Source organism: Pristis pectinata, chromosome 18 (genome assembly GCF_009764475.1).
Source record: "Pristis pectinata isolate sPriPec2 chromosome 18, sPriPec2.1.pri, whole genome shotgun sequence".
In the NCBI taxonomy this organism is placed as follows: domain Eukaryota; kingdom Metazoa; phylum Chordata; class Chondrichthyes; order Rhinopristiformes; family Pristidae; genus Pristis; species Pristis pectinata.
The window spans coordinates 1202548-1227095 of record NC_067422.1 but is presented as its reverse complement, the minus strand read 5'-3'; the positions used below and the strand labels follow the sequence as shown (position 1 = coordinate 1227095).

The 24548-nt window shown below is 46.4% G+C and overlaps 1 protein-coding gene across 1 annotated transcript in view; it reads right to left on the bottom strand.

Moving 5' to 3' along the window:
• Positions 1–24548, bottom strand: part of abcc3 (ATP-binding cassette, sub-family C (CFTR/MRP), member 3) — a 94086-nt gene that overhangs the window by 17010 nt on the left and 52528 nt on the right. Inside the window, exons 4-14 of the mRNA XM_052033314.1 lie at positions 20749–20886; positions 19722–19847; positions 18232–18293; positions 11381–11512; positions 10702–10914; positions 9721–9898; positions 5513–5674; positions 5279–5371; positions 4106–4309; positions 1566–1712; positions 359–446 (exon numbers count right to left, since the gene is read on the bottom strand). Coding sequence (XP_051889274.1) covers positions 359–446; positions 1566–1712; positions 4106–4309; positions 5279–5371; positions 5513–5674; positions 9721–9898; positions 10702–10914; positions 11381–11512; positions 18232–18293; positions 19722–19847; positions 20749–20886 — 1543 coding nt within the window. The remainder of the gene's footprint in view (positions 1–358; positions 447–1565; positions 1713–4105; positions 4310–5278; positions 5372–5512; positions 5675–9720; positions 9899–10701; positions 10915–11380; positions 11513–18231; positions 18294–19721; positions 19848–20748; positions 20887–24548) is intronic.

Genomic DNA, 24548 nt, shown 5'->3' with positions numbered 1-24548 from the left:
GAAGTTGTGTACATGCATCGGAGGTGCTGGTGACATCCCGTCCCTAGTCACACACGCTGGATCAGACTCCTGGTGAGATTGGTAGTATGGCAGATTTGAGGAGGTAGCTTATTCGGGGCAATACTTCAGCAAGAGGAAGAAACAGAGTGTGATAGAGAAGAAGGAAGAGAGCCAAACAGAGGCAAAGAGAGAGTGAAGGGAAAAGGGAGGGAGAAATAGATGAAGCAGGAAATAGAAGAGAAACATACAAAGAGTGTAGGAGAGGTGATCACAAGACAGAGGGCTCCAAGACTGCAAGATAAGAAACAGACCATTTAAGTCCTGCATTGAGACAGATTCAAACATAGCACAGGATTACCCGTCACTGTCTTCTGTCGCTCAACACTTGTGGGGTCCAGCTCATCGTGGCTCAGGAAGTTCTGTAACCGCTTGAGTGAAACGGTGGCCTGAGAGAGAGAGGGGGAAAGAGAGAGTGAGAGAGAGCCAGAACGGGATAACTAATCAGAGCAGGCTGCACGTGGGCTGGGGAGAGGTAGCTGAGGTTGTTGTTTACAATGTAGGAAGAAGGCATTGCACCGTGAACAAAATGCTAAATTATCAGCAGTCCTAGTGGCTCTGAGGGGAGCTGGTAATTGCTACAGAGCGTTTGTGGTTGGCTCACAGGAAGTGTTGCAGCAGGTCACAGGTTCCTGGCTCAGCTGGTTGATTGGAAGGTGGAAAGAATTTCCCAGAGTTCTTCCTGAATTGACCTCAGCCCTTTTATCTCTGAGCTTGGACATGGCAATGGGGATGGTGGAAGAATGGACTGTATACGTGTGGAGAGGAGCTGTTAGAGCTCAGAGTTTGCTGTTCTACCTTCTGCTTGTGTACAAACTGAATGAACTGGACATGGTTGTGGTGTCCAAGTATTAATATTTAACATCCCTATGAATAGTTCTAGCAACGAGTCAGCCCTGGACTCTCCCTGCAAGTCCGGTGAAATCCAAAGTTGTCACTTTATCCTGATTAGACACACCACCTCTGGTTCAAGCTCAGCTCATTTGGGCAACATCGGAATCTAATGCATGAGTTCTGCCCACTGACTGATTGGTTTCCAGCTCAGATCCAGTGAGAGGAAGCAACACACAACAGAACTAACTTCTCCATTGCCATGTGTGTTTTGTGGGTGGCTCTCCCACCACGCAGTCGGAACCACGCAGTTTCAACCCTTCGAGACTGCAGCACCAACACTGGACTGAAGGGCAAGCTAGGCCGATGAAGGAGGGACTGTGCCAGAGTCCCACACAGTTGGAGGAGCCTCACTGGTGGGGAGGGGATGGTGCAGTCAGTAACTCTGGGATGTTGTGAGGCTGTACAGGCCACTGTGGAAATGCTGGACTTTTGTTCCTGGCACAAGGGCCAATTCCAATGCACAGACAACATTTCAGCACCCAGGATGGAAAGTCTTGCAGCCACATCACCTCTGACCACCCTGACTATTTTGGTGGACCGTTACCTTCATCAGTACCCAGGTGGGCCCATCTCTGCAGTACAGATGGGCTTTCAGTGGGGTGCTGCAGACTCACCTGAACAATACTGCTGATGACCTGAGGCAGCATGTTCAGCGGAAACCGCAGGATATTGAAGAGAGAGAGGGAGACAAAAGCCTTCTGTGCATCCAACACGTTACTCTCATCCATGTACACATACACTGCAAAGGTTGTCATGGCAACCTGCAAAAGAATAAAAGACACTGCGATCAATAATGTTAAATAAAAATCAGTACTGACCACTGGGAACCAAGCAGAATTCCCAGGACAGGGACTGTGTGGGTTAGGTACAGAGTAAGCTCCCTCCACATTGTCCCATTGAACACAAGCCAGTTCTGCATAAAATAAGGGCTCAGGGGCCAGAAAAGTTTTTTAGTAAAGCTTGGATTAAACTTCTCTTTCTCATATTGTCAGGTAGTTACCAACGGGGTCCACAGGCTGAGTACCAGGCCCTCTGCTAATCACAATGACTTTGATAAGGAGTGTAATGTCAGCATGTTTCCCAATGATATAAGGCTAGATGGGGTGGCAAGCCATGAGAGCCTGAGAAACAGGTTCAGAGGTGGACCAACTAGGCCTCGAGCCTGCTCCGATGCGGCTGACCCAATCTTTGCCTCGACACTGCTTTCCCACTCCCTCCTCATACCCTTCCACTGCCTTGTAGTTTAAATGTCTATCTGCCTCCACCGAGAATATATTCATTGATTCCCTGTCCACAGCTCTCTGGGGGGAGAACATTCCAAAGATTTACAACCCTGAGAAATTCCTCCTCATCTCCATCTTTAATGAGTGACCCCTTATTCTGAAACGATGTTCCCTGGTTCTAGAAAGCCCCTCCTCTCAACACCCAGCCAGTCAATTCCCTTCAGAATCTTGCATGTCTCAATAAGATCACCTCTCATTCTTCTAACCTCTAATGAGGCAGAAGCCCAGCCTGCTCAAACTTTCTTCACGTGCCAACCCTTTTAGCCCAGGAAGTAACCTATTGAACTTTCTCAACACAGCCTTCAATGCAAGGACGTCCTTGCTTAAATGTGGAGACCAAACTGTATGCAGTACTCCAGCTGTAGTCTCACCAGCGCCTTGCAAAGTTGCACCAAAACTTCTAGTTTTACACTCCATAGCCCTTGCATCAAAAGGTCAACATTTCATTAACCTTCCTAATTGCTTGCTAATTAGCCACAAGGATGTAGCAAAGTCTCTATGGAGGCAACAAGGAACAGAGCATAGAACAGTACAGCACAGCAACAGGCCCTTCAGACCACCAGATCTGCACCAACCACGACGCCAATCTAAACTAATCCCATCTGCCTGTATGTGGTCCATATCCCTCTGTTCCCTGCCTGTTTAAATGCCTCTTAAACCTTGCGATCATATCTGCTTCTACCCAGGGAAAAAGACTGACTGTCTACCCTATCTCTGCCTCTCATAACTTTATAAACCTCTATCAGGTCTCCTCTCAGCCTCTGACACTCCAGAGAAAACCACCTCTCCTTACAGCTAATACCCTCCAATCCAGTTAACATCCTGGTGAACTTCTTCTGCACTACATTCTCCCCTTTGTGTGGGAAGCAGAACTGCACACAGTACTCCAAATATGGCCCAAAGTTTTATACAGCTGTAAAATGACCTCCCAACTTTTATACGCAATGCCCCGACTGATGAAGGAAAAATGCCATACACCTTCTTTACCACCCTATCCAATTGTGTTGCCACCTTCTGGGCTTGTGCCCCAAGATTCCTCTGTACATCAATGCTCATAAGGATTCTGTCATTTACTGTACACTTCCTTCTTGCATTTGACCTCCCAAAGCATATCCGCTCACACTTGTCCAGATTAAGCTCCATCTGCCCAAACCCCCAACTGGTCCACAACTCCAATTCCCATGTCATCTGCAAACTTGTTAATCAGACCACCCACATTTTCATACACATCATTTATGTTTATCACAAACAACAGAGGTCCCAGCACTGATCCTTGTAAAACACCACTGCTCACAGACATCCAGTCAGAAGAACAGCCCTCCACCACTACCGTCTTCTATGACTAAATCAATTTTGGATCCAATTTACCAACTCACCGTGGACCCCATGTGCCTTAATTTTCTGGAGCAGCCTACCACGAGACCCCTTATCAAATCCATGTAGACAACCACCATCCTACTCCCACCAATCATCTTTATCATCTCCTCAGAAAACTGACAGAGTAAATGCTGGAGGTGCCCAACCAGTGGTGGGGTGGGGGAGTGGGGGTCCCAGAATCAGCTCATGGGATTAGATGCTTAGGACTGAGATTGGACTTTTTTGCTCAGAGGATTGTAAACCTTTGGAATTCTGGACACCAGTGGCTATGGACACTCAATCACTGGCTGTATCCATACTGAGATGGATAGATCTCTGAATACTAAAAGAACCACAGGATACAGTGAACAAGGCACAGGATCAGCCACGATTCCAATAACCGTGGATTAGGCTTGAGAGGTCAAGTGGTCCCTTCCTGCTTCTGTCTTCCTCTGCTGTCCCTCTATAGTTAAGTAAGAAGCTTTAACCAGGTTTGGAAAGGATCAGTTACTCACAAGAAAAGGGGCAGTTGTCCAGGCAAAGGTGGAGAGGGCATTGAGATAGGCTGCTTTCTTCAGGATACTCAGCTCCTGCTCTCGAATACTCAGGATCTTCTTCTCAAATGACTCTTCCCAGGCATATAGTTTCAGCACCTTTATACCATTCAAGATCTCATTCATCAGCTTGATCCGCGAGTCTTTGTACTGCATTTGTTGAACCTGCAGAGCACGAGGGCATGTAATCGCAAGTCACACGGTTCACCACAGCGGTGTGACATGTTACAGGGAGACCGTCACATGTTGAGCTGCACACGGGGGAGGCACCGTCATGTGTCATGTAGCAGTGAGAAGAGCAGTATACACATCTCCTTCACTGTCTTCAGGCACAGGTCACGTCCACCATTATGTTTAAAAATGACAAACTGTTCCCCCTTCTCTTTACCTGAAAGACATCCTCTGTTATCCCCAATGCTTGAATCTTCCAAATCTTAACGCTATTCTCTGACACTTTTTATTCATTCTCAGGATATGGTCGGTCATTGAGAAGGCAAGGTCAGCATTTGCTTCCCATCTCGTGTTATCCTGACAAGGTGGTGGTGGGTCTCTTAAGGATATGGCCTTGAGATAGATGAGCGTTTTGCTTGGATACCTTCAGCACACTGTAACATTTAATCTCACTGATCTGGGACTGGATTCACATACATGGACAGGAGAGGTGGTGTTCCTTCCCTCACTGAAGTGTGAACATTCTTACAACACTCTGGTAGGTTCCTGGTCACTTTTCCTGGGTCCAGGTAGTTCCCATTCCAATTTTTCTCTTCCCCACACCAAATTCAAATTCTTAAATTGCACAGACAGCTTGAAGTAGGTTTTTGTGGGTTATCAGTCCAGGAACATAACCATCTGCCACTGTAGCAGGAGGAGATGGGGCCAGTCCTGGGGCAGCTATGAATGGGCCAGTGACAGAGGGTAGCCATTTGATGGAATTGGGAGGTGAAAGAAGTGAAGGAAAGAGCAAACTAAATGAAAGAGTGAAAGGAGAATGAGAAGGAGTCAAGGAAAAATAACTGCATGAGGAAGGAAGTAGGCAGGTGAGAGGCTGGCAAGCTGAATGAGCAGAGAAATGAGGAAGGAGATGGGAGTGGGACAGGGTTAAGGGAGCAAGGAAGTATCTTTCTGCTGACATACCTGGAAGCTCCTGCTCTTCACAGCTATCAAGGCATTGAAAGGGATCAGCAGAACCATCACAGCAACACCAGCCAGAACCGAAGGACCCAAGTACTGGAAGAGCAAACATAGACACATTAGTGCCCGTATATTCTCACCACCAAGCACCAGCTGCAAGTCACCCCCACCCGGTCCCACTGTCCGACTCGAGGCCACAACGTTTCACACTTCAGTAAGGGACGGGGAAGGGAGTACCTGCCACAGGAAGTAGAGAGCCAGGCAGATCTGGAGAGGTGCAGACCACAGCATGTTCAGGAAGGCAGTGAGGTCCATGAACCTCTGGGCATCCACAGACATCAGGTTGACAATCTCCCCAACAGTGGATGATCGTTTTGCTGAATTTGTGATGACCAAAGACTGAAATATTAAACAAAACAGAAGCAAACATCAGATGAGCCTTGTTCATTTATAGAACACTCGTACCTCACCGTGACCCCATCCATCCCCCCAGGATTCAGGTCCCACAGGAATTGAGCACCTTTTCTCCCAGGGTCCAGGAACCACAGGTTTGGAGCCTCTCTGTCCCAGGGTGTGGGCTTCAATAGAAACAGGATGTCCCTGGGGTACAGTCCAATAGACAGGTTCATTCCTCCTTGGGGCAACAGGGGCTATCTTGCAACCCACCCAACAGAAGAACCTTTACATGACATGAGGGTCAGTAGGACCATTGGGTGAGTGTGTGCCTGACTGTATCTCCTGCTGGGTTGACTTTATGTCCTCAAAGACCTTTGGTAAACTAGCTTGGCTTTTCTGACAATCCCTCAGTCTCTGTTACTATTAGTAACATTATTTTATTTTTGAATTTATTGAAGTGCTTCAAATTTCATAAATAGCACAAAGGGAGGGAGGAAGGGATTTTTGGCTCCAATCAATTGCAGCAATTTGTGTAGTATTTAAAATATTACCAATGTTTTAATGCTTGGTACAAGTTAATGTGTAAAGAAAAAAATTAACAATTTGAAATATATAAATAATACAAGTTAAGATATGGCAGAGCAGGGTATGTGCCTGGCTGGAGTATATCCACAGGTGAAGAGACAAGTAGAAAGGGTGTCTGGCTCAAACATCACACAAAATCGAGGAACAAAATGAATCATATGCAAATTTATCTCGGAGGAAATGACATGGCATCCTTTGCTGAGACTTGCCTACAAGTCAGGCCTGGGAACCGAATGCACCAATTTCAAGAACTGCAGGAGTGATTGGAAAGTCTTAGTCATTAAGAATGAGGTTGCTTCAATGATATGGGAGGAAATAATAAGCAAGCAGTTGAGATTATACGGTGGAATAATGAAATACAAAAAGATTTAAAACTCTCGGCCAAGATGCATATGAAGCCCTTGGTGCAGCAGCACATGTACGTACAAAATCAGACAAGTGATTCTTCATGTAGAGGGGAAGTGGAGCTTTGAAATTCACTAACCAGGCATGCAGCAGAGGCTGAGTCAACAAGTATACTAAGATAAGACAAGGTTTCTTTATTAGTCACATCTACATTGAAACACACAGTGAAATACGTCTTTGTGTAGAGTGTTCTGGGGGCAGCCCGCAAGTGTCGCCACGCTTCTGGTGCCAACATAGCATGCCCACAACTTCCTAACCTGTACGTCTTTGGAATGTGGGAGGAAACCGGAACATCCGGAAGAAACCCACATAGTCACAGGGAGAACGTACAAACTCCTTACAGACAGTGGCCGGAATTGAACCCGGGTCACTGGCGCTGTAATAGTGTTACTCTAACCGCTATACTACCGTGCCTGCCCATTCAAGAATGGCGTGCATAAAATTTTAGTTATTAAGGAAATTGAAAGATATGATGGCACCTTGAAAATTTAAGTTCAAGTATTGAAATAAATCTGGAAGCGAGAGGGAAGCTTCTCTCAGTGACAGTGCCTGTAAGATACCAGATTTTAGTAAAAACCCATTTAACTTAGGGGAGGAAACCTGCCATCCTAATCAGCCTGGCCAGTTTGCAACTCCAGTCCCACCAACATAGAAACATAAAACACAGTAAGTAGGCCATAGGGCAACTGATAACTGGCCCATCAGTTCTGAGGCACATAGAGATCGACAATAATGCCAGCACTACAGCAATGTCCACAGGTCATGAACAACAAAGGCTAAAACGTCCTAAAGTGCTTCACAGGTGCGTAATCAAACAAAGTTGACACCAAACCACATAAGAGAGGTATGGATAGGTACATGGATGGGAGGGATTTGGAAGAATATGATCGGGCGCAGGTAGATGGGACAAAGCAGATCATCAGGTCAGCATGGACTAGATGGGCCGAAGGGCCTGTTTCTGTGCCGTAGTGCTCTATGATTCTACATAAGGATTTATTAAGGCATCTGGCCAAAATTTTGGTCAATGTCTTAAGGGATGTGTCATAGGAGGAAAGAGCAGTAGATGGTTTAAGAAGGGAATTCCCAAGTGTAGAGATGTGGGAGATTGTTAGAAGAGTTTGCAGAGATAGAGAGAACACAGCAAGGGAGAGCCAGCCACAAGTGTGTTGAAATAATAATGGCATGGACAGTGGCAGGTGATCTGAAGAACGGGCAAATCTTACAGAAATGGAAAGCAGATGTAGCAATGGCAAAGGATGAGAGGGTCCAATCCTGTGTTCAGAGTCAAATACGAGACTCTCTCAAGCTGTGAGCAGAGCAGAGCAATTCAGTTAACTTTCTGGGCTGTTAGGGAGAAGGCTCAAGTTGGTGGCTGGGGAACAGTGTTTGTGACACAAAAGCTTTAGTTTAGAAAACTATGCACGGTAGTGTAGTGGTTAGTGTAACGCTATTATAGCACCAGCAACCCAGGTTCAATTCCCGCCACTGTCTGTAAGGAGTTTGTACGTTCTCCGTGTCTGCGTGGATTTCCTCCGGGTGCTCCAGTTTCCTCCCACATTCCAAAAACGTACGGGTTAGGAGTCGTGGGCATGCTATGTTGGCGCCAGAAAAGTGGTGACACTTGCGGGCTGCCCCCAGCACATTCTCAGTAACGCAAAAAGGTGCATTGCACTGTGTGTTTTGATGTACATGTGACTAATAAATATCTAATCAGAAGGCTGAATTACAGCAGGATAGAAGTGATGTTAAAGCTGTATTAAACCACCCCTGGAGTACAGTGAACCTGTCTGGGCACCAGATCTTATGGAGGATATGTTGGTCTGAAAGGCTATGTAGCATAGGTTTTACAAAGTGATACCTGGGTTCTGAAGGCCCAACTACTAAGAGACATTACACAAGTCGGGATTGTATTCTCTGGAATTTAGGTTAAAAGGGAGGTGAGATCAAAGTTTCCAAGATACTAAGGGAAAAATGATTGACTAAAAGATCCGACGCAAATTGGGCGACCATTTCATTGAGCACCTTCACTCCATCCGCTGCAACAGCCAGGACCTCCCAGTGGCCACCCACTTCAATTCCAGATCCCACTCCCATACTGACATGTCTGTCCACGGCCTCCTCTGCTGCCACGTTGAGGCCAGACACAGGTTGGAGGAACAACACCTCATTCCGCCCTGGGAGTCTCCAACCTGGTGGCCTCAACATTGATCTCTCTAACTTCCAGTAACCCCTCCCCTTCTTTTCCTTCATCTCCCGCGCCCCCCCCCACTCCTTTGTCTTCCCTTATTCTTATGGCTCCCTTCCCCCGCCTTGATGACCACGCATTAGATCCCCTCCCCATCCTTTATTCCATGTTCCACTGCCCTCTCCCAATGGATTCCTCCTTCTTCAGCCCTTTGCCTCTTCTACCGATCACCTCTCAGCTTATTACATCTCCCCCCCCCCACCCCCACCCACTACCTTCCCCCTCTCACCTGGACTCGCCCATCACCTGGACTCACCTGTCCCCTGCCTGCGTGTGCTCCTCCCCCTCTCCCACCTTCTTATTCTGGCTTCTGCCCTCTTCCTTTCCAGTCCTGATAAAGGGTCTCGGCCCGAAACGGCGACTGTTCATTTCCCTCCATGGATGCTGCCTGACCTGCTGAGTTCCTCCAGCACTTTTTGCATATTGCTCCAGATTCCAGCATCTGCAGAATTTCTTGTGTCAACATTTCTGCTGGCTGGGAAGCCCAGAACCAGGTTCCTGGTCTCCCAAGAGTGAAATTTAAAAAATATTTCTACACAAAAAGAGGATGGCAGAGTTTGAAAACTTTTTATAAACAGCAATGGATGCGGGGCCAATTGTTCATTTGGAATGTCTTATTGTTAGGATCTTTTAACCAAAGATATTAATGGACATGGGGAAGAGGTGAGTGGATGGTGTTAGGGCCAGATCAGCTGTGACAATGATTGATGGAATGGCCAACTCTGTCCTGTGCTTTCAATCTCTCCAGAGTGGCAGTTGAACTTTTGCTCTCTTAATTATTAGCCACCACCTCCGATCCTATAGGTTCTCTCACCTTGCGGTATATGGCTCCAATGATAGCTGTCCGTAGCCGCATGCCGGTCACGAAGCAATAGTGGAAGTGCTGGTGGAGGAGGAGCGTCTGCAGGGCCGCAGAGATGAACATCAGAATTGAGATCCCATATCCCCACCAAGTCCTGGCCTTCGGGTCATTAATGAACGAGATCAACATGCTGGATGTGAGAGAGCAAGACAACATGTCAGTGACTGAAATGTGCCAGCAGCCACACAACGTGCTACAGGTCACCCTGTTCCCCTAGCATACGACATCTTATAAAACAAGGAATCCAAAGGCTGCTTGGCACAGTAGTGCAGCTGCCTCATGTTCCAGGGATCAGCTTCAATCCTATCCTCGGGTGCTGTCTGTGTGAAGTTTGGATCTTCGTCCTACGATACGTGGGTTTGCTCTGATTTCCTCTCTAGTCTCAAAGACATGGAGACTAGGATTAGTTAAATTAGCCCTAGTGTGTACGTGAGTGGCAGAACTGGTTGGAGGGAGACAGAGGGGACGTTGATGGGAATGTGGGGAGAACAAACAAAGAGAGGGTGTCGGGTTATGTATCTGGGTGCTTGATGTTTGGAGCAAACTCAGTGCAGCAAAATGCCTGTTTCTATACTGTATGATTTACATCTTTTATTCCCACTTCCCCTTCTCCAACCCCCCACTTCAATGCCACCTGACATGAACAAATAGGGAGAAGTTGTAGCCTGGAATTTCTGCTCAACTATTCTGGAGCACAGAGCTGGGAATTCCCATTTTGTGCAGAGAATTGTCATTTATCCTGTGGGTGGGGGTGAGGAGGGCAAGGAGCCCACTTCATATCCCTGAGGAAATGAGGACCAGGTTGGAGTGTTATCTGCCAGCTGGAGCAGGTTACAATTCTGCTTGTTCTTTCAGTAACAGCTGGACAGAATTGAGAGAAGCAAGAATTCAGTGTGATGAATGACGAGTAACTTTAGGCTGTAAGCTACATACTTGAGAAGCTGTGGATTGACAAAGGACAGAAGGTCCTGGCACAGCTTCAGTGCTGATCCCATGAGGAAGTACGGAGCAAAGGTCTTGCACAGGGCTGTGAGGAACGAGGGCTGCTTCTGCTGCGCCTTGTTGGGAAAGAAAACTTCAGCTTTGTGGGGCTCGCCCTCCAGATTGTTCATCGTGGAAGAGCACTTGACGACCATCTCCTGCTTCCTGGCAAAGGAAGGATCACAGAGTAATTTATCACCTTGGATATGTGGCATTCATTTACAACATCAAGCATACCAGTTCTTGATTGGGTCCCGACTGCAACCCTCTCCTGGGTGTCCATTAGTCGATGTATAAACCTCCCGAAACTTCACAATTAGATCCCAACCTGTAACTCACTCCCAGGTATCTGTTGTTCTGTACATGATCCGCCTGACCCCCTTGATTAGATTCCAGCCTGTAACTCACTCCTGGATATCTGTGATTGTATGTAAATGCTTTGACTAGATTGCAGCCTGTTCCTTACCCGTGTACCTGAGTTTCCTTATTTTAATTCCCACACCCTTCAACTAGTCCTACACACACACTCCCCAACTCCCCCATCAGATTCCTGCCTCTCTCACTCCCAGCAATCACTTACTTCACGTACAAATCATCTATTGCCAAGCCGGAGGGGCAGAGTTACTATTACCTTTGTGCTTTCAGCTTCTCTTTCTCCCATTCTTTGAGCAGTTTTGGCACAATGACATCTGACCGGTCATCATTGTTCAGTGCCCAGAGATCCTTGTCCTCCAGAGGGTGCTTGTAACCCTGTAATGCCATTCTGTGGAGACAATTGTATTCAGATATGTCCAAACAGATGTTGGCAACAGACATATTGGACTCCTGCTCAGATTCAGAACCACGTACAGCACAGAAGGAAGCCACCGGTTCTCTACAGACCAGCTCACTCAGCTCATTCTCCCAATCCCGTCTTCAGCCTTGCAAACTTTTCTCTACCATATGATTAACCACATCGCTTTGAAAGCCACAATGGAAGCCGCCTCTCCCACATCTACAGACAGCGATTTCCACATTCCAACCACTGGCCGCACAAAATCTCTCTCTTCAGGTCACTCCTAATTCTCTTCTCTGTTTCATACTTGTGCCCTCTAGTTCTCCAGCCCTCCCTGGCCCTACACTCATCTCTGGAGCATCTGGACAGTGAAGACTCCTACGTTAGACTATTGTTTATTGACTACAGCTCTGCCTTCAATACTACAATTCTAAACAAACTCATCACCAAACTCAGAGACCTGGGACTCAACACCTCTTTTTGCACTGGATCCTTGATTTCCTGAATGCAATCAGTAAGGATAAGCAGCAACACCTCTGCCATGATTATTCTCAACACTGATGCCCCACAAGGCTGCGTCTTCAGCTCCCTACTCTACTCCCTATACACTCATGACTGTGTGGCCAGATTTTGCTATAACTCCATCTGTAGGTTTGCAGATGACACCACCATAGTGGGCCGTATCTCAAATAACGATGAGTTGGAGTACAGGAAGGAGACAGAGCTTAGTGACATGGTGTCATGACAACAACCTTTCCCTCAATGTCAGCAAAACAAAAGAGCTGGTCATTGACTTCAGGAAGTGGGGGGGGGGGGGGGGGGGGGTGTTGTGGGGGGGTGCAGAGCAAATGCTCCTGTTTACGTCAACAGTGCTGAGGTCGAGAGGGTTGAAAGTTTCAAATTCCTGGAATGAACATCACCAATAGCCTGTCCTGATCCAACCACGTAGACGCCACGGCCAAGAAAGTTCACCAGTGCCTCTACTTCCTCATTTGTCCCCTTGGACCCTCACCAATTTTTAATTGATGCACCACAGAAAGCATCCTATCCGGATGCATCACAGCTTGGTATGGCAACTGCTTTGCCCATGATGAGAAACTGCAGAGAATTGTGGACACAACTCAGCACATCATGGAGACCAGCTTCCTCTCCATGGACTCTGTCTATACCTCTCGCTGCCTCAGTAAAGCAGCCAACGTAATTGAAGACCCCACCCACCCCGGACATTCTCTCTTCTCCCCCCTCCCATTGGACAGAAGATACAAAAACCTGAAAGCACATACCACCAGGCTCAAGGACAGCTTCTATCCTGCTGCTATTAGACTATTGAACAGTCCCCCAGTACAATAAGATGGACTTTTGACCTCACAATCTACCTTGTCATGACCATGCACCTTATTGTCTGCCTGCACTGCACTTCCTGTAACTGTAACACTTTATTCTGCCTTCTGTTATTATTTTCCCTCGCACTACCTTGATGCACTGATGTAATGAAATGATTGTATGGATGGCCTGCAAAACAGATTTTTTTTTAAAACAGTACCTCAGTACATGTGACAATGATAAACTAAATTACCAATTTACCCTCCACAATGGAAACATCCTCACACTATCCACACTGTCCAGAGCCTTCATCATTTTGTAATACTTCGATCAGATCTCCCATTGGCCTGATCCACAGGAAACAGACCCAATCTCTAATCTGTCCCTGCAACTCTAGTCCCTCATCCTGGGACAGTTCTCGGAAATCTTTTCCTTACCTCTCTAATGCCTCCACATCTTCCCTTAAAGGAAGTGATCAGAATTGAATACATGGCTGCAGTTGGGGTCAGGCCATTGGTTGATAAAAGCTCTGTACAACTTCCCTACTGCAATATGCTATTGTCTATATTGATAAAGCCCAGAACTGTACCTCATGCCTCATTAACTGTTTCCGCTACCTGCCCTGGCACTCTCAATGACTCATGCACCCACACCCCGTCTCTCTGCTCCTGCACCCCTTTCAAAACAGAATCCTTCCTTCTATATTGTCTCTTCTCGTTCCTCCCACCAAAATCACATTTCTTCACATTAAACTTCATTTGCCACATGTCTGCCCATTCCACCAGCCTGTTTATATTTGAATGTAATTCATCACTACCTTCACAGTTCATAACACTGTTAAGTTTTGTGCATTCTGTAAACTGAGAGATTGTGGGTTTCACTCCTAGGTCTGGGTCATTAATTTAGAACAAGCGCAATTCCAGTATGGTCCCTGGAGAACACCAGCATTCACCTTTGGCTGGTGCAATCATTTGCATACCTTTCTACTGCATAATACCCCTTTCTAGAGTCGCATCTGACTGCTCATTAACTCACTGAGCGTAGATTGTAGGCCGGCACCCGGCTTAGCTCCTGACCACCAAGCACCCTCTGGGGAATCGTTAGCAGTTGTCTGTCTGGGCAGATCTCGTGCACTTACAAGGGCACTGCAGTAGCCCAAATAGACCATTAGCCCTTCAACATAAACACTTTGCCCAGCAACAGCCTGTATTTCTGAAGCACCTTGAACACAGGAAAACACCCCAAGGTATTCACAAGAGTATTATCAGGCTGCATAAAGTGAAATGAGCAAAGTTGACTGAAAGCTTGGAAAAGGCTAAATTTTTCGAAGTCTCAGGAAGGAAATTAAGAAGGTGGAGAGCTTTGGGGAGAGTTCCAAAGGGCCCAGCAGCAGGTGCTCTACGGAGCAATCACCCATTCTGGGTTTGGTTTCTACATTGTGAACACAGGATGCAATTCACTCGATTAGAAGAATTTAATTTTCACCCACTGGTAGTTAGGAGACTGGTAAGAATTTTAAATGAGCTTAAGTTTATGCAGAGTGGAATATGGGAACCTGGGAAGGCATGGCTCTATACAATACCAGTATGGGGAATGCTCGGGTAACACATCCATTAAGGTTGGGGTGAAAACAGGCAATTATGGTACAGATAGGTGGATAGACAATCATCCTAGGGTCAATTATAGCACCAGGACTGCAAAATGTTTAGTTCAACTTCCAACGGATAACAGGCAGAGGGATGGAGTCAGTGGCTGGGGAACAAAGACAATGGCTTTATTCTTCCCAACACCATGGAATTAATCTCAGTCAGTGCAGGATATTAAACATCAGCTGAAGGTTTGGAAAGATGCGAGGTGGTGGGAGAGGGGACAGTGGATTTGTCGATGTACATGTGGAAACTAATGCTCTATTTTCAAATGGCATTGCAGCAGGTAGAAGAGAAAAGGGAGGGGACTGAGGAACAATGCAGGCACAGAAAGAGAAGACACTGCCGGGGTGGATAAGACGTGCTGAGTTCAGTGCCATTCAGCTGACAGTGAAGGAGTGGTGTGCAGGTGGATGAGGGAGTGGTGGGGGCAGTGGGAAATGTCCGGGACTGTTCCGTGTCACAAATCCTTTCAGGTGATCCAGGAGTCTGACAGTAAGGCACTGTGCATGTAACGACCTTTGCTTAAGAGAAAAGTTCCTTTAAGAGTTGTTGCAGATGTATTGGTACCCACTCTCTTTCACTGTCAGATAGTATCAGAAAATGGCACACTTTTGAACCTGAAAGTACATTTGTGTACTTTCTACATAGTGTAGAAAGTCTGTGAGGAAGGATAGGCATTTGAAAGGGCAAAACTGCAGTCAGTTGGATGGGCTGAAGTGTGTCTACTTTAATGCAAGAAGTATCAGGAACAAGGCTGATGAACTTAGAGCGTGGGTAAGTACATGGGAACTATGATGTGGTGGTCATTACAGAGACTTGGCTGTCGCAAGGGCAGGAATGGCTGCTGGATATTCCGGGGTTTAGATGTTTCAAAAGGGACAGGGGTGGAGGTAAAAGAGGTGGGGGAGTGGCTTTGCTGATCAGAGACAGTATCACAGCTGTAGAAAGGGAGGATGTCCTGGAGGGATCATCAACTGAGTCAGTGTAGGTGGAAGTCAGAAACAGGAAGGGAGTGATCACTCTATTGGGAGTATTCTACAGACCCCCCCCCCCCCCCCCAACAGCAGCAGAGACACGGAGGAGCAGATCGGGAGGCAGGTTTTTGAGAGGTACAAAAATAATAGGGTTGGTGTCATGGGTGATTTCAACTTTCCTAATATTGATTGGCACCTCCTTAGTGTAAAGGGGATAGATGGGGCAGAGTTTGTTAGGAGTGTCCAGGAAGGATTCCTGACACAGTATGTGGACAGGCTGACTAGAGGAGAGGCCAACTAGAGGAGAGGCCATACTGGACCTGGTACTAGGCAAAGAGTCTGATCAGGTTTCAGATCTCTCGGTGGGAGAGCATTTTGGAGACAGTGACCATAACTCCTTGACCTTTACCACAGCCTTGGACAAGGATAGGAGCAACGATATGGGAAAGTATTTAATTGGGGGAGGGAATTATGAAGCTATTAGGCAAGAACTTGGGTGCATAAATTGGGAACAGATGTTCTTGGGGAAGTGCACAACAGAGATGTGGAGGTTGGTTAGGGAATACTTGCATGGGGTTCTGGATAGGTTTGTCCCATTGAGGCAGGGTAAGGATGGTAGAGTGAAGGAACCGTGGTTGACAAGAGATATAGGATATCTTGTCATGAGGAAGAAAGAAGCTTACCCAAGGTTTAGAAAGCATGGATCAGACAGGGCTCTGGAGAGTCACAAGGTAGCCAGGAGGGAGTTTAAGAATAGACTTAGGAGAGCTAGAAGGGGGCATGAGAAGGCCTTGACGAGTAGGATCAAGGAAAACCCCAAGGCGTTCTACACGTATGTGAAGAATAGGAGGATGACTAGAGTGAGGGTAGGACTGATCAGGGATAAAAGAGGAAACATGTGCCTGGAGTCGGAAGAGATAGGGGAGGTCCTTAATGAATACTTTGTTTCAGCATTCACCAGAGAGAGAAACCTTGACATTTGTGAGGATGGCGTACAACAGGCTGATATGCCAGGGCATGTTGACGTGAGGAAAGAGGATGTGCTGGAACTATTGAAAAACATTAGATAGATAAGTCACCGGGGCCGGATGGGATATATCCAAAGTTATTATGGGAAGCGAGGGAAGAAATTGCTGTGCCTTTGGCGATGATCTTTGCATCCTCACTGGCCACAGGAGTAGTGCCAGGTGATTGGAGGGTGGCAAATGTTGTTCCTTTGTTTAAGAAAGGGAGTAGGGATAACCCTGGGAATTACAGACCAGTGAGTCTTACTTCAGTGGTGGGCAAATTACTGACTAAGATTCTTAGAGACAGGATTTATGGGCATTTAGAGAAGCATAGGCAGATTAGGGACAGTCAGCAGGGCTTTGAGGGGCAGGTCGTGCCTCATGAGCCTGAATGAATTCTTTGAGGATGTGACAAAGCACATTGATGAAGGTAGAGCAGTGGATGTGGTGTACGTGGATTTTAGTAAGGCGTTTGATAAGGTTCCTCAGAAAGGCATGGGATCCAGGGAAACTTGGCTGTGTGGATTCAGAATTGGCTCGCCCATAGAAGACAGAGGGTGGTGGTAGATGGAGTGTATTCTGCCTGGAGGTCGGTGACCAGTGGTGTTCCACAGGGATCTATTCTAGGACACCTGCACTGTGTGATTTTTATAAACGACTCGGATGAGGATGTGGAAGGGTGGGTTAGTAAGTTTGCTGATGACACAAAGGTTGGTGGTGTTGTGGATAGTGTAGAAGGTTGCTGTAGATTACAACAGGACATTGATAGGATGCAGAGCTGGGCTGAGAATTGGCAGATGGAGTTCAACCTGGAAAAGTGTGAAGTGATACACTTTGGAAGATCGAATTTGAAGGCAGAATACAAAGTTAATGGCAAGACTCTTAGCAGTGTGGAGGAACAGAGGGATCTTGGGGTCCACGTCCATAGATCCCTCAGGGTTGCCGTCAGGTCGATAGGGTTGTTAAGAAGGTGTGTGGTGTGTTGGCCTTCATTAGGCAGGGTACTGAGTTCAAGAGCCACGAGGTAATATTGCAGCTCTATAGTACTCTGGTTAGACCACACTTAGAATATTGTGTTCAGTTCTGGTCGCCTCATTATAGGAAGGATATGGAAGCTTTAGAGAGGGTGCAGAGGAGCTTTACCAGGATGCTGCCTGGATTGGAGAGCATGTCTTATGAGGATAGGTTGAGTGAGCTAGGGCTTTACTCTTTGGAGAGGAGGAGGATGAGAGGTGACTTGATAGAGGTGTACAAGAGGCATAGATCAAGTGGACAGTCAGACTTTTTCCCCAGGGCCAAAATGGCTAACATGAGGGGGCATAATTGTGATTGGAGGTGATTGGAGGAGGAAGGTATGGGGGGGGGGGGGGGGGGGGTGTCAGACAACCAATTTTTTTTTTATATACAGAGTGGTGGGTGCGTGGAACGCACTGCCGGCAGGGGTTGTGGGGGCAGATACATTAGGAACGTTTAAAAGACTCTTAGACACATGAATGATAGAGAAATGTTGGGCTATGTGAGAGGGAAGGGTTAGATCTTAGAACAGGATAAAATGTCGGCATAATGTCGTGGGCTGAAATGCCTATACTGTGCTGTAATGTTCTATGTTCTCTGTACATTTGCTTTTAATCAATATCAAAACAACAAATTTCACGATATACGTCAGTGATAATAAACCTGATTCTGCTTACTTTGTCAGACAATGCTATTGTAAGGGTGATGTTACACACTCTTTTAGGAGGGCAGTGACTCACCGGGTAAACCACCAGAACGTCAGCCTCGAGAGAAAGCCAGCGTTTATTCCCGGGCATGGATTCTGTGGTAAGAGCAGAAGCAGTCAACTTCAAATCAGGCAATTTTATCACCTAAGAATCATAGTCTCTCAGTATCAAGCTTGTGCTGATCCCTTGCAAGAACTCCCAAAAGCATTCTGCTTGATTGACACCACATCCACCAGCCTAAACATTCATTCATTCTGCCACTGCTGCTTCTAGGCTGTTCCAACAGCACCCCTAAACTCAGGACGTCTAACAAGACAGATGAGAGCACCTAGTGCATGGGAACACCATTGGCTGCAAGCTGCCGTCCAGGCACACACATCCTGATTTGGAAATGTATCAATGAGGCAGTGCCCCGATTACATCTCAGTGTGTGCGTGACCTTGACCCTGGATGTTGACACTTGTTTTCCCAATCTCTTTCAATCAATGTCACCAACCCTTCTGCAGGAACAGTTTCTCCCCCCCAAATCCTCCATCAAAATCCAATCATTTATTAAATCCCCTTGTCACCTTCCACATGCTCCAAGGAGAGCAACTCTGGCTTCTCCAGGCTTTCCTCATAGCTGGGAGTCCCTCATCCGCTGGATCGTTCCAGTCAGGCTAGTTCATTTTACCACACAGCACTGGGGCTAGCACAAATCTGTTCACCAACACAGTGCAACATTTTCATCTACGGCAGTTAAACCTACAACACCAGATTATAAGACTCCAAGATCCAGTTTAACCTGCCATCTGGTTGGTTTGGAAAGTGGTAACTTCTAACGATCTGAATTTTCAGATCAAAACATTGGAGTTAGGATGCAGATCAGCCATGGTTGAATTGACTGGTGGAACAGGGCACAACGAGAAGAAGAGCCTAATGAAACAATACTTCCTATTTCTAAACTCAGTCCTCTTGCAATAAAGGCCACGATGCCATTTGCCTTCTCATCCTACTTGCTGCACCCACCTACTAACTCTTTAGGATTTGTGCAAAAGAACACCTAGGTCCCTCTGTACTACTTTCACCTGCAGTCTTTCTCCATTTAGATAACAGCATGCTTTTAGATTCCTCTTACCAACAGCAAAATCCCACCAGCAGCATTGTGATAATGAGCAGATAAAATGTTTTTAATATTGCTTACTGGAATAACTATTGGCCAGGATTCTGGGAGACATCCTGATCTTCTTTGAAACCGTGCCAAGGAATTTTTATATCCCCAAGAGAGCAGACAGGACCTCGGTTTATTGTTTCATCAGGCAGGTGACATCAGTGACAGTGCAGCACTCTCTCAATTGACACTGCCAGATTAGATCCTTCCATGGGAGTCTCTGCAGTGGGACTTGAACCCAGGATCTCCTGATTCATGGCAACCCACAAACTATGCCTAAAGCCTCTGACTTGATTCATGATCTCACAAGGGCCCCAGGTCCTTGGAGGTAGGAAAGCAATTCAAATGTAAAGTCAGTTACAGCAGAACTCACCACATCTGATGACACGCTGGAAAAGTATGGAAGTGGCTCACTGAGGCAGCAGAGACAGAACTGAACCAGAACAAGGCCAAAATAAATACAGAACGTGGTGAATCGGAAGACATCAGACACACCTTTCTGGGGAGAAACATAGAGCAATTGGTCAGCAGTTCATTCAGAGTTTCAGGCCCCGCCACCCTACGAGTTACTCGGGCATGGCTAGCAAACCTGTTCTACCACAAACAGCAACGTAGCTTTATCACCCTGAAGGCCTTCTCTATTGTTCCAAATCTTCTAATCAAGCCCCACGGGGAATCTCAGAGACATCGCTCGTTAGTACACACTCCATCTTCAGGGGCACACGCCACAACCCACAACCCACAACCCAGGCCCAGAAATCTCCGAGTCCCTGGAGACAGTCAGCTCCTTCCCCCAAGTCCACACACCAAGATGATGTTTAATTGGCCTTGACTGGGTACCAACTACATGGTTTCCCTCTGCTTGTTCAGGCAAGGCAGGACCAGCTTATGGATTCTGGAGTTACAAGGAGCACAGTGGGGAAATCTCTAGCCGCAGTGGCAAAGCCTAGTGGCAGGGAGCAGAAGTGTAGACACCTCCTGTTCGAGCTGTAATGTGAGACAGGCTGAAATGTCAAGACACTTCTTCCAAAAAATTCTTCTTCCAAAGCCCTCATCCACCCTCGGTATCATGGATTCTCCCCACCCAATGAATGCCCTGCTGCAGCCCAATGACACTCTTCCCTATCACAAACTCAATTCACTCAGTGAATTTCCCCCCACAGCCGACATATACTCTCCATTATCATGAATAATCTCACCCATTTAATTTTCTGTGTGGCAGTTTAAATACTCACTGACTACAAAGGAAAATTGAACAAAACTCCCAGATAGTCATTGTCCTGCCATCTGCACCATTTGCCCCATCCCACAACCGTGCCCTCAGTACCTCAGTCCTCCACAGGTTATTGTCATCATAGGCTAGCATCCTGAGCAACGAGTACCCGTGCCCTCCCACTCACCTCACGCTGTGCTGCCAGGATCTTTGAGCGGAACAGCAATATGGCACAAACCAACGTGATGAGCCAGAAGAGGAGGAGAACTCCGGAGGACTGGATTCCTCGCAGCCTCTCGTACTGGATCAGAAACGTTGCAAGTAACTGAAGTCACAACAAAGACATGCATTAAAAATTACTGCCATTACCCCCACCCACTACCTCACCCCAACCCCCATCCCTGCCACCATTATACTCTGCAGCAGGACCCTGTCCTGGATAGCACAAAGAGCCTGCATCCCTCCCAAAAATGTGATAGATTGAGGAATACAAGGGTATGGAAAAATGGCACAGAAGAGGAGTTGAGGTCAGTGAGGATCAGCCTCGATCATATTAAATAGCAGGGCAGACTTAAAGAGCCAGATGGCCTGTTCCTGCTCGTATTTTCTTGTGTGTACTCTCTCAGGTCAAGTACATCATGGATGATCTGAGCAAGAAGCTTCCACCACCCATGAATTCCAGAGGTCCACCACCCTCTGCCATAGGGAATTTCGATGCATCTCAGTTTTAAATAATTGGCCCCTTATCTTTTAGTTATGTCCCCTTGTCTGTGACTCTCCCACTAGTGAAAACATCTCAACATCTACCCTGTCAAGTTTCATTAGGATCTTGTATGTTTGGATAAGGTCACCCCTCATTCTTCTAAACTCCAAGGTATACAGGCCTAAACTGTTTAATCCCTCTTGATAGTACAACAATTAGCCTGGTGAATCTCCTTTGGACTGTGTCCAATGCTACTGTATCTTTTTTTTTAGATAAGGGGACCAGAACAGTGCAGAGTTTTCCAGGTGAGGCCTCATCAGCACCCTGTATAATTGCATCTTGGACCTGCCTGCTAACCATTCATGATTCATGCACAAGAACACCTTGATCCCCCTGTACGTAAAAACATAAGAACACAAGAACTAGGAGCAGGAGTCGGCCATCTGGCCCGTCGAGCCTGCTCTGCCATTCAATAAGATCATGGCTGATCTGGCCGTGGACTCAGATCCACCTACCTGCCTTTTCCCCATAACCCTTAGTTCCCCCACTATGCAAAAATCTATCTCACTACGTTGTAAATATATTTAATGAGGCAGCCTCCACTGCTTCCCTGGGCAGAGAATTCCACATTCCCATTCTCTCTGGGAAAAGTAGTTTCTCCTCATCTCCATCCTACATCTATTCCCCTGAATCTTGAGGCCGTCCCCTTGTTCTAGTCTCACCTACCAGTGGAAACAACCTTCCTGCCTCCATCTTATCTATCCCTTTCATAATTTTATATGTTTCTATAAGATCCCCTGTCATTCTTCTGAATGCCAGTGAGTATAGTCCCAGACAACTCAATCTCTCCTCATAGGCTAACCCCCTCATCTCTGGAATCAACCTGGTGAACCTCCTCTGCACCGCCTCCAAAGCCAGTATATCTCTTCTCAAGTAAGGAGACCGGAACTGCACGCAGTACTCCAGGTGCAGTCTCACCAGTATCTTGTACAGTTGCAGCATAACCTCCCTGCTTTTAAATTCAACCCCTCCAGCAAAGAAGGCCAACGTTCCATTTCCCTTCTTGATAACCTGTTGCACCTGCAAACCAACTTTTTGTAATTCATCCACATGCATTCCCAAGTCCCTCTGCACAACAGCATGCTGCAATCTTTCACCATTTAAATAATAATCTGATCTTTTATTTTCCTTCCAAAGTGGACAAACTCACATTTACCAACATTGTACTCCATCTGCCAGACCCTTGCCCACTCACTTAACCTATCTATATTTCTCTGCAGACTCTCCGCATGCTCTGCACAATTTACTTTTCCACTCAATTTAGTATCATCAGCAAATTTAGATACGCTACACTCGGTCCCCTCTTCCAAATCATTAATGTATATCATGAACAGTTGGGGGCCCAGCACCGACCCCTGCGGCACCCCGCTCACCACCAATTGCCAACCAGAGAAACACCCATTTATCCCAACTCTCTGCCTTCTATTGGTTAACCAATCCTCTATCCATGCTAATACATTACCCCAACTCCATGCATCCTTACCTTATGGATAAGTCTTTTATGCAGCACCTTATCAAATGCCTTCTGGAAATCCAAGTATACAACATCCACCTGTTCCCCTCTGACAAACTTACTGGAGTTCTTTGAGGATATAATGAGTGCAGTGGACAAACAGGACCTGCCCTTCCTGAATCCATGCTGTGTTTGCCTGATGGATCAACTTCTATCCAGACGTCTCGCTATTTCTTCCTTAATGATAGCTTCAAGCATTTTCCCGACTACAGACGTTAAGCTAACTGCCCTATAGTTACCTGCCTTTTGCCTACATCCTTGTTTAAACAGTGGCATGACATTCACTGTCTTCCAATCTGCTGGGACCTGCCCAGAGTCCAGAGAATTTTGGTAAATTATCACAAATGCCTCTACTATAACTTCCACCATTTCTTTCAGTACCCTGGGATGCTTCCCATCAGGACCAGGGGACTTGTCTACCTTTAGGCCTACTAGTTTGCTCATCACTACCTCTTTAGTGACAGCGATTGTATAGAGGCCCTCACCTCCCATCGCATCCATAACATCTCTCTTTGGCACGTTAGACGTCCTCCACCATGAAGACTGACACAAAATAGTCGTTCAAGGCCTCGGCCATTTCCACATTTTCCCCAATATTAATTCCCCCTTTTCATCTTCCAAGGGACCTACATTCACTTTAGCCACCCTTTTCCACTTTATAAAAACTTGTACTATCTGTTTTTATATTTTGTGCTAGTTTACTTTCATAATCTATCCTCCCTTTCCTTATTGCTTACTTAGTGGTTCTTCATTGCTTTTTAAAGTTTTCCCAGTCTTCCAGTTTCCCACTACTCTTGGCGACTTTGTATGCATGAGCTTTTAGCTTGATGCCTTCTTTTAGTTCCTTAGCTATCCAAGGCTGGGTCTCTCCACCCTTACTGTCCTTGCTTTTAACTGGAATATACTTTTGTTGAGCACTGTGAAAAATCTCTTTGAAAGTCTTCCCCTGTTCCTCAGCTGTCCCACCATATAGCCTGTGTTTCCAGTCTACACTAGCCAACTCCTCCCTCAGCCCATTGTAGTCTCCCTTGTTTAGGCATAATGCACTGGTTTTAGATCAAACTATTGCACTCTCCACTTGTATGAGGAATTCAATCATACTGTGATCACTCTTTCCAAGAGGATCCCTAACTAAAAGATCGTTAATTTTACCTGTCTCATTGCACAGGACCAGATCTAAGACACCATTTCCCTTGTAGGTTCACTAACCTGCTGTTCAGGAAAGCTATCATGGATGCATTCTATGAAGTCCTCCTCAAGACTGCCTCGATCAACTTGATTCGCCCAATCAATGTGGAAGTTAAAGTCCCCCATGACAACTGCCGTTCCATTCTTACAAGCATCAAGTATTTCTTGGTTTATTGCCTGTGCCACTGTAATGTTATTATTCGGTGACCGATAGACAACTCCCACTAGTGATTTTTTTTCCCTTTACTGTTCCTAATCTCTACCCAGATGGACTCAACATTCTGCTCCTTAGATCTTATACCATCTCTCACTATCGTCCTGATCTCATCCTTAATTAAAGGCACTACCCCACCTCCCTTACCTTCCTGCCTATCCTTCCGTATTACCTGATAACCCTTGGATATTTAATTCCCACTCATCTCCACCCTGCAACCATGTTTCTGTAATGGCCACTAAATCACACCCCTTTGTACTGATTTGTGCCACAAGTTCACTGACCTTGTTTCGAATACTACGGGCATTC